This window comes from Anneissia japonica, unplaced genomic scaffold (assembly GCF_011630105.1).
Source record: "Anneissia japonica isolate Jap-2015-1 unplaced genomic scaffold, ASM1163010v1 scaffold287824_len104088_cov138, whole genome shotgun sequence".
NCBI classification, from domain to species: Eukaryota; Metazoa; Echinodermata; class Crinoidea; order Comatulida; family Comatulidae; genus Anneissia; species Anneissia japonica.
The window spans coordinates 56,189-67,683 of NW_022744323.1; the positions used below are offsets into that span (position 1 = coordinate 56,189).

The 11,495-nt window shown below is 32.5% G+C and overlaps 1 protein-coding gene across 3 annotated transcripts in view; it reads left to right on the forward strand.

Annotated features, from left to right (window-relative positions):
* LOC117119637 (E3 ubiquitin-protein ligase TRIM71-like) overlaps positions 1-6,221 on the forward strand; it is a 9,003-nt gene extending 2,782 nt beyond the window's left edge. For 2 of the 3 annotated variants that reach the window (XM_033264470.1, XM_033264469.1), the window contains exon 2: positions 3,129-6,221. In XM_033264470.1, coding sequence (XP_033120361.1) covers positions 3,138-5,267 — 2,130 coding nt within the window. In that variant the 5' untranslated portion in view covers positions 3,129-3,137 and the 3' untranslated portion in view covers positions 5,268-6,221. Of the gene's footprint in view, positions 1-85; positions 230-3,128 lie in introns of those variants that run through there. The other variant, XM_033264471.1, reaches the window with a different exon arrangement.
* The last annotated feature ends 5,274 nt before the right edge of the window (positions 6,222-11,495 follow it).

Sequence of the window (11,495 nt, forward strand, 5' to 3'; positions counted from 1 at the left end):
TGCCTGATGGACGAACGAGCGGCTTTGCGGCTGCAATTTTTTTTCTTCTATTTAGTGCGTTTGAGGCAGTGGCGATTGGTGGCTCTATAGAATCAAAATATCATCTTCCTGATTCGGCAATAAACTCAATCAACAGAGCGGTTTTGATACACGCCGATAAAACGCGATGCGAGATAAGCAAGGCTCCAGTAGTAGTAGACATTGTGGATAAACATATGTATACGAAGACGTAGGTTTAAGAAGAATTAAAATTCTGAAATATGTGAATAATAATTAGGCTATGATTACTAACAAAAAAAAAATAACTGTATAGGTCTAGAACTGTTCATCACTCAGTCACGCGTAGTTTTACGAAATGATTTGTTTAGTTGAGGTAAAGGCTCAAGTACAGTAATACTAATAATAATAATAATAATAATAATAATAATAGTAATAATAATAATAGTAATAATAATAATAGTAATAATAATAATAATAATAATAATAATAATCTAATAATAAATAATGACAAACGATGACAATGATTAAATAATGGTGGCAAATTTGAATTTGAATTTGAATGATCACGACTACAAATAAACTAGACCTATAATAAACATAACTGAGTTCAGGTAACCAGTGGGACTTGATTTCTTTGGCATCACCATTTGAATGATAATTTATCAATGTATGATAATTTATAACAACTAATTATAATGTTACTCTACTTCGTCATTTCCTGTACTGTATCCTGTGTGTCTGTGTCTTCATGATTTCGGATAGGCATACATTATCCATGGAGGGACTATATTAAGCTATTATTATTATTATTATTGTTGTTGTTGTCGTCGTCGTCGTCGTCATTATTATTATTGTTGTTATTGTTATTGCTATTGTTATTGTTATTGCTATTATTTTTATTATTACGGTATTATTAATATTATTATTATTATTATAACTAATATTATGTTTATTGCTATTTATGTATGTATATCCTTATGTTGTGTTGTGCTGCTGCTGCTACTGCTAATGTTACTGTAATTACATAAGTAATTACAGTAACATTAGCAGTAGCAGCAGCAGATAATGTTACTGTAATTACTTGCGTAATGTTACTGTATTACATACTTATGTTGGTTGTGGTTGTGGATGTACGTCAAGTTAAACAAATTTATATTCATAAAGTTTTTACGTTGGTACAGCAGATGTACGCGTGGGTGACAATACATTCCTAGAAAATAAGGCCTTGTTTTGTAAATAATAGGCTAATTATTATTTATTTTTTATTTATTTTATGTTCTCTTATGATAAAACAGTGAGTTCAAACCTCTGGATGTTTCAACACACACTCTCCCATCATTGGTCTACTACATTACGGTTTGTTGGTGTTGCCTGTTGTCAAAAGCTTGAGCTTTGTGTATCGCATAAACTCAGACAGCAGAAAGAAAACTATAAATATTCATAAGATTACTTGCTGACGCAAAGCAGGGTGAGGCGATATAATGAATTTATAATGTCACCAATCGTCACTGCCTTAAACGTCCATGAAAAAAAAAATCGCAGGTCGACCGGCCGACTGAACATCATTAAATGATTAAATGAATGAATTATTCAATGATTGAATAGTTGATTGATTGATTGATTAATTGATTGATTGTTAAATAATTGATTGAATGAATGAATAAATACATGAATGAATAAATTACTATATGAATAAATAAGTAAATGAGAGTGAATGAGTGAATGAACGAGTAAATGAGTGAGTGAATGTATGAATGGTGAATAAATAAATGATTAAATGAATGAATGAGTGAGTCAATGAATGAGTGGGTGAATAAGTTAGTGCATTAATGAGTGAATAAATGAGTAAATAGATAAATGAGTGAATGAATGAATGTGTGAATGAGTGCGTGAATGAGTGAGTCAATGATTAAAACTATGATTAATGAATGAATGAGTACATGAATGAGTGAATAAATAGTGAATAAATAAATAATTGAATGAATGAATGAGTGAATGAATGAATCGTGAATAAATAAATGATTAAATGAAAGAATGTATGAGTGAATGAATGAGTGAGTGAGTGAATGAATGAATGAATGAATGAATGAATGAATGAATGAGTGGGTGAATGAACGAGTGCATGAATGAGTGAATAGATAAATGATTAAATGAATGGATGAGTAAATAAAGAAATAAGTAAATGAGTGCGTGAATGAGTGAGTCAATGATTAAAATTACGATTAATGAATGAATGAATGACTGCATGAATGAGTGAATAAATAGTAAATAAATAAATAAATGAATAAATGAGTGAATGAATGAGTGAGTAAATGAATGAGTGAGTGCATGAATGAGTGAGTGCATTATGACTGAATAAATAAATGAAAAAAGAACGAATAAGTGAATGAATGAGTGAGTGAATGAAGAAATGAATAAGTACATGAGTGAGTGAGTGAGTGAGTGAGTTAGTGAATGAATGAGTAAATAAATAAAGGACTAGAATGGTAAATGAATGGAACTTTAATAAACATTGATCTCGTTTTAAAAATATAATAGGTGAGGCCGTATGAGTATACAAGCTTGTGGCGATTGAACCTATTTAGAACTATAAACAAATCAATAGTTTATTTTGGCTTATTCAGCATAGATTATTGCGAAAGCTTTTGTAACAAAGTATTTTGATTATTATTATTTATAGTGTGTATTTGTTATAGGAATAAATGTATGAATGAATATAACAGTTATTAATATTATTTAATGAGTTACGTACATACAAAGTGGAAATTCTGATCTCGCATTATAAAGATCATTTTGCCTGAAATTTACTTGAAAGTCCAGTCAACATAAAGGTATTCTTGCACCGACATCACGCCGTGGAGATCACTCTTCGGAAAAGAGTAGGGATTGTCTCCCGGTGTACTCTCCAATCATCACCAGAAGGACCCCACTGGAAATAAGTCTTCTTCTGGACTTTCGTGGACTGTCCTTGGTGTTTACACCGAATAAATCCAACCCAATTCAATCTAATACTTACTAAGTATTAATACTAACTAAGTCTTAGTTATTAAGTTTTCAATAAATCGATATTTATTTGTGATATGCTGTGAACATTGTGTACACTTACTATTTTTTTTTTTCAATTATAGAACTGAGAAATGGCTGAAAAGGGAATTCCCGAGTTCCTTGATAACCTGGAGAAAAACGTACTGGAATGTGCAATTTGTTTGAAAAGACTTAACAGACCAAAGACATTGGTATGCCTTCATACATTTTGCTTATCATGTCTTCAAGATTGGGTTAAACAAAAAGATGGGCTTATTTGCCCTACTTGTTACCAGCCATGTACCATTCCAGAGGGTGGTCTTCAAAAGCTACCACCAAATACATTCCTCATTAACTTATTAGAAAATGTTGAACAATTTGAAGAAGAAAACAAAATCAAGTGCTTATGTAGTAAAGCTTATGCTAAATTCTACTGTCAGAATTGCAGAAATCATTTGTGCTGTTCTTGCAAAGATCAACATGAATTATTTCCTCAATTAAGGGATCACCAGATTCATTCAGTTGAAGATGTCAAGTCAATTACTTCACGTGATCTCTCATCTTTGAATACGCCACTTTGTTCACTCCACAAAGACAACGCCCTTAATTATTATTGCAATGTTTGTGTAACTCCTATTTGTACAAACTGTACAATCACCGAACATAGTGAACACAAACACGTTGATATTTCTGATGCTTTCAATGAATTTGTTGAATCTACTGTTCATTTAAAACAAGATGTGGAAGAATTCAAGGCAACTATGATTACTAGACGGGAAAATGCCCAGTTGAAAGCAATTAAACTCGAGGAAAGCAATGAGAAATGCAAAAATGATATTAATGCATTTGTTGAAGAAATGAAAAACCTAATCAATGAAATGGAGGCAAACTTATTGAAAGAGCTCCATAATGTGTATGGCAGAATGAAAAAGAGAAATATTTGCGAAATTGATGATTTAAACAGAATGGCATCTGACGTGGATACAAGATGGAACTACATTTCGCAGTTACTAAAAAACAACAAAGCAACTGCTTTGCAATCAAGTGAAAGGGCAGTGGTGGCACTTCAAGACAAAATAAAGGTGTTTCAGGAAGTGGAACTAAGAGATGAGGCAGAAATACATTTCCTAAAAGAAAACAAATCATATAGTGAATTAAAACAAAACGGAATTGGGTGTATTGTAGAGAACGATTTTAAGATGAACTTAGATTCACTGACTGTTACTCGAGGACAAACATTTATGATCAAAATAAGTAAAATAAGTGATAAATATGCGAGCAAGGTAAATGCAACTTTAACACATGATGATGAAATCACCATTCCTAAAACGGAACATCAACGTAATGGAGATTGTGTAATATCAGGGACTTGTTCATGTGTAGGTGTTTGGAATCTAAACGTTGGTCTAGGTGAAATTCCAATTAAGGGGTCTCCATTGAATATCAGTGTTGAGAATATAGGATTAAGATGCAAGCATGACTTAAAAGAATATGTAACGGGTGTAGTAATGACTAACGATGAGCTTTTGCTAGTGGCAAATAAATCTAATGAAATTTTAAAATTAGAAGAATCTGTTGAAAGTAGAATCAATTTGCCCAAAGGTGCAAAAGTTCATAGAATAAATACATTGAAAACCAATGGCAACATAGTATTCAGTGATACAGGTAACAGATGTATTACAATATGCAAGCTGGACGGCCAGGTAATCAGGTCAATTGGTGAAGGTTTAATAGGCAATCCTTATGGGATTGATGTAAATGAAAGAACAAATGAACTTTACGTTGCAGACTACACGAACAATTGTATATTTGTCTTCAGTCTAGAAAGTTATCAACTGATCAAAAAAATAGGATCTAAAGGTAAATGTAATGGAATAGTAGAAAAACCAAGTGATGTAACACTGACTAAGGACGGACATGTGGTTGTTGCAGATACACTCAATCACAGAATACAAATGTTTGACAGAGAAGGTTCATTCATTCAAGTTTTAGTACAAGAAGGGTTTGAAAACGGTAAAGTGAAATACCCTAGAGGTGTCGTAATGGATGAAGAGGAACACCTTATTGTAGCAAGTAACCATAAGCTTCAGCTATTCGAAAAATCTGGAAAGTTTATCAAAATAATTGGCCAACAACAAGATGGGATAAATAATCCCGAGGGAGTATGTGTAGTTTCTTATTATCCAAGAAGAGTAGCCGTTGCAAATTGGAACAAAAAAAATGTTCTAATATTCAATTATTAGTGAGTTAAGTATATTAACTGGCTTACCAAAACAATGGTTTTCATTCTAATTTTCCCATTATCCAAGAAGAGTAGCGCGCGAATTGGAGCAAACAAAATGTTCAGATCTTTAATCATTAGTGAACAATGTAAATTGAATTTATGATCTCTATATCTCTCATAAAGGCAGTTTGTTATTACTGTATTCTTTTATTCTTCGAGTTTGAGAGGCCCATACAAAAGGTTTTAAAACAGTTGTTAACATTTATTTAGATTATTAAAAAATATATGTAGCATGAAGCTCAGATGATAATTGAATTTTAATTGTAATTATAATATTTCAGATTATAGCAGTGAGTTACTTATAAGGTGTTTTTTTTATTATTTTTTTTAATACAATGTGGGCGAGTCAATGACAGTTGAGCACGTATAATATAAAATGCGTTTAAAATCATTAGAAACCGGTTTCATTATACTCAGGACACTAGAAACATTGATGTACTTCAAGCACTCTACACTGCAACCTGCTCCTTTCTGGAAGAAGAAGGTCGATATCAACAATTTAAAACCCACCCTAGGTTACGGGAAAGAAAGTCAGTTAATCAATTAAAAAAAAAATAATAATAATAATAATAGGCCTAATAGTAATAATAGTAATAATAATAATAATAATAATAATTATATAATAAATAAATAAAAATAATAAAGTAATACAAAATATAAAAGAATGCATTATTTTGTGAAGCATAATGAATGGGATATCATTGATCTCAAGTGAACGCTAGCAGCAGTGATCATGTTAATGGTTCCCGCCAATGGCGGCCATGGTGTTCCAAGGAAGATGGCTACGTAACGGTAACAGTAAGTAGTATAGAATTATTAGTATAACGGGATAGTCATTTAGGATGTCAAGGAATATCAACATGTAATTTGGAATTATTGTATCATGAATTAAAGAACTTGTCTGTTGTTGGAAGTCTGTTTTGAATTATTGAATTGATGGTTAGTGCAGCCATTGTAAATCTCCTGGCCTAGGGCTAGTAAAGATAATTATTACAAATAATTTTCAACCTAATTTTCAGCTCTTGTGTTTTTAGAGGAGTAATTATTGATTACTGTGTTTATTTCACTACAGTGGCGAATTCAATGGGCAGAGCCGTCAGGCTCCTATAATATTTTTTTAATGTTTTAAAACATGGGACTCAATGGAAAAAAGTAAATTATATTCAAATTTAATTCTCAGATTGCCATTTCGGGCTTTTAGAGGTGTTGTAATCATACATTTTCAGTTCAGTATTTATTTCACAATTAATATTGACGAAATAAAACAAAATCGAGAATTGGTGAGAATTTCGTAGCCCCACCACCTTAGCCGCAACCATGATAGTGCTGGTGCTCTAGACCCTCCATCAGTGAAAGTCCTTCCCTGGACTCCTCATACAGCATGTCAAATTCCTGGATCAGCCACAGAAATTTTTTGATTTTACGAGGCAACCAATTTTCTTGATTTGTTTAGAACAGCTGCTGGGACAGCATAGGCTTCTCTTGAAAGATTTACGAAGCTTCTGATTTCATTAGTATTTGTTACTGGCCTAATATACCATTACGGAGATTAAATGAAACACCTTCTACGATGAATTTAAAAAAAAAAAAAACGTGAGTCAATATTATATCTACTATAGTCCTGGAATTTAATTTTCATTCTTCAATAAAAAAAAATATACGCCTCCTAAAACTTTGGAGCATTCAGGGATTCCCCTTACCCAGCAGACTACCACTATCACATCAAAGTGCCCCTAGTTTGTAAATATTAAAAAATCTGTACCTCTAACCGTTCTCGAGTTTGTCAAACACCATTGGATACACTCTTTGAAATAATGGTTATTCAGAGGTTCTTGGATGTCCTGTATATGGAACCCTCAGTGTAAGAAGGTCCCTTATTTCGAAGGATCTGTAAATAGTTCTAAAAACACTTTAACGAACCTAAAATGGTTCGAAAGCTCCTTTAGCGAACCTATTTTCCTCATTTATCGAACCATTAAATGTACTACAAGGGTTGCATATTCAGGACAACTGAAGAATCCATTAAGAACCCCTTTTTTCTTAGATTGTTACTGACGTTATCTGGGATAGCCTATTTCATACATACATAATTATTGTCGCTATATTTATTTAATAATAGCTTGATTTCAATATATAAATCAAATAGTATTATTAATAAGCTGTACTCTACTTGAACCACAGTGAGTGATAATAAAAAGGTTGCCGTATTAGACAAAAGTCTGAATAAACTAAATTTAACTTGCAATTCATTTATCTAATATCATATTTTTATATATAATTTACTTTAATATGGTGAACATAGTGGTTTAAAAAACACAATTCGTTGTTTATGCTACCTTTTTTCAAAATAGGCCTACAGGAAGCTTACATTTCTTTCTTCTTTTTTATTTTTTAGTATGATTATAATTTTGTACCGTATTACCGTATTTCGAAGAATAAACGCTCCGGGAGGCGTTTATTGTTAAGGTTTATTGTTAATGTGAACTACAAAATTATCGTCAAAATTGGTTATTACGTAATCACAAAGACTTAATGATCCCAACCAGGTTAGAAACATATAAATCTAGTGGCTTAAAATATTAACTGAATGTGTTAAGAGCTTTTTTTTTAATTTACAGTCAATGGGGGAGGGGGGATTATTCCATGAAAAATTTGAAATGAGGCTCTAAAGGAGATACAATTTATTTATTATATTAAAGGATATTATTATATTTTATTATTTTATTGCATACTTATTGAACATTTTTTTAATCCTTGGGTTTGGAACTATATATATGGCATATACCGATACATAGCTGATGCTAAAGTTTATTGACTTTTTTTAGACAATGGTCTGAATTATTATTTGAAGAAGCCCTGGCTATTAGACGCTATAAACCATGTTTAAATACAAGACTAAAAACATCTAAAAAAACTTGCTTTGTTCCATTAGCCCTTAACATCCAGTTTATTTATTATTATTTATCCATATTAACAATATGTTCACACAATATCAAGATTGCTTTTGTTTTAGTATTTTGTTTATTCATTAATAGTGTACTCCTTGTTTGACTTGATTGGTTAAGTTTACTGGTTTCCCACTTTTGATTGGTTAGTTAAGTTACTTCAATTCTGGTATATGCTCCCTATGGACAAAATTATATTCATTCCCGATGATGTTTGACTAAAGAACGAAATACTGAATCACTATGGCTTCTCTTAGTCTTTTTTTTTTTTTTTTGAGTCTGCATGATCCTATTACTCCACCTATAATGAATCAACCAAGAGGTATTCCTGGCGTGAAACGCCAGAATTTTCTCAAACTGGCAGATTCATTCCCCGCAGCTAAGAGAAAATTTTGGCAGGGAATTCCAGTGAATGATGGAAGTGTTGATCTGGCTGAACACTTTGAGTGATAGTTTTATGTAATAATAAAAATAATTTTATGTGATCAAACTAAAGTGGTTCTTCTTATTTCTCCTGCATTAGTTCAGTTTTTAAGCAATTAAGTGAAGTGCTGCTGACATACTAGGTTTTTTAAGATGGAAATTTTGGTTGTGAAATTGGTTTAATCAGGAAAAACATAGTAAGTCGTTATGTAACCAGGTTAAACCAGTGTATGTTATATAAACAAATGCATTGAAAAGGCTTCTAATTGTCTTCATCTATAAAGCCGAAACTAAATTTCTTTTATATTCAGTAGCTTATCCTTAAACAAAACAGTTTTCCTTTGTTTTTTAAATTTTTTGTTCAATCGACATACTATGTTTTTCCAGATTACAGGAGATATGGAAGATAGAAACTGTTGAAACATGCCAAAAATCAAATACTTAGATTTTACAATACTTAGGCTTATTATGAATTTAGTAAATACTTTCAAAGTTTACATATTTAAATTTTGTGACGAGACAAAATGTTATTATTATTATTATTATTATTATTATTATTATTATTATTATTATTATTAGTTAATAATAATAATAATAATATTATTATTATTATTATTTTAAACAAACTTAATATCGTAATATTGTTATCAATAATATCGTTACCATTATTATCATTATCATAAATATCTTTATCGTTATCACTAAACTTTCACCAGGCCTTGTTATTATATTTCGTAAACATTCTTCGTCTATAGAGCATTAATTTGCTGTAAAGAAGTAGTAAGTTTAAACTGAAACTGACCTTGACCAATACCGATACTCCCAGAGGAACGCGTCCACAGATTAGAACAATAATAATAATAATAATAAAGAAATATAAGAAAGATTGCTCATGTTGTCAGAGCAAAGAGTCTACAGAAATTTCTCATAGAAGGAAAAGTGGAAGGAGTTAGAACCAAAGGAAGGCCTAGAAAAACATGGATAAGGGATATACAGGAATGGACAAAACATAACTATGTAAAATGTGCAAGAGGAGCAGAAGACCGAGACTAATGGCCTACTGTAATAGCAAATCTGCAAGTTACGGGTGCTACTTCCAGGTAAAAGTAAAAAAAAGTAGCCTGTCAATCTCAGTATCTTGGTGACGAATTGGTTCAATCTGAATACATGGTTATTCAATAAAAAAAAAACAGACGATTGTTAGATCCATTAGGGGCTGGAACAATATTTTTAGTTGATAGGTCAATGATTCTTTGGCTATCTTCCCCAGCAGATATTCCCCTAGATCGCAATATCACAGCCACTCCTATAGCTTGAGTTCCAGGCCCTAATTTTGTGTTACTCACTCTTTATTGCACTTAGTGCGCGCGTAATACCTAATTTAATTGGCGTCTCATACTCGATTTCTTTTTTTCGGCTTACTGAGAAAAATAATAAAAAATAAGAGACTTGTGGTAAGTCTACCACTCCTACAACACAACACGATGTTTAGTTATAGAGTAAGATTCAAGAAGAAATTAAATTTAATTTTCTGTGTACATATCAGGTTCTTAGAGAAACTTTTCATAGTTACTATCCTTGACGCAGGGTTCTCAGAATGCCGTCCTCAGCGGCATGTCCAAAGCACAACTCAAAATCAGGAGAGGAACGGTTTTGAAGTCAGATTTGCGAGAAAAACTTAAGCTACCCTTATTTCTCGACTGAGACGTCAGTGGGAGCTGTAATAATTGTATGGCCAGCAGATGGTGCAACCCTCAATTCGTTTTTATTGAATAACCTTATAGTTAAATTTTTATTTTTTTTGTTGACGTCACACTCACAAAAATATTGTAGTTAACATGCATACATCATAAGAATACGTCACCTTTTCCTGGTAAGGCAAACTTTCCCAGTGTGCTTTTTTCATGGAAAACTACCACTGCTTTGCACATGGATGCCTTACTTATCTAGGGCTACAAGAGCCGCATTGTTAGCATAGTATAATACTTAAGGTACCGGTATGTCTGGAACTGTATTATTCTTATTAACTTTTGTTTTATATTAATTTATTTCTTTCGAAAGTGTACTTTCTATCACATATAATTGCACTGTCTACTTAGGCCTAGTCTTAATAAAAAGTATCCTCACCGTCTTCCGCTACACAGTACATAGTAGGTTGGACAACAGACCGTCGCCCGCTACACAGGACATCAGTAGGATAGGCAACAGAACGTGTAACATTTGAATATTGTTGGCAAACCAACTTATGCTTACCGTTCCCCCACCCCTATGCTACAATACAGACGTATGCTAGGCAACAGAACGTGACATTGCACCTTCCTTTCCAGGTGATCATGTAACATTTGCATTATTGTTAGGTAACGAGCTGCGTGTATTTCTTTGTGAAAATGAGTAACGCGGCGTACTCACTTTCACAAAGCATTTGCATCTCTCTTGGCTCACCAGCACCGTACTTCGCTAATTAATTACCTAATTTAGCTCACTTATGCATGGAGTAACTGGAGCACTTAAAATGTGCAACGATCATTTTACTACTCGACAAACCCCGAACTTTATTCATGCATCAGGCCTACATAAATAGTTTCATGTTGCTGTACTCCAACATCGCTGGCGCATGGTAATAGCCAACTGACTGCACACCATTTTCAGTCACACATTACTCCATAACGCCGCACCCTCTACATCCGTCACCTCTGGTTATCATCATTATAAAACAAATGAGTAAATTTCCCATTCAATTTGTAGACGTCCGGAGAATGCATAAGCTTTATTTTTTCTGTAAATGTGAGTATTGTCCATGGGTACAGTAGGGCAGACTG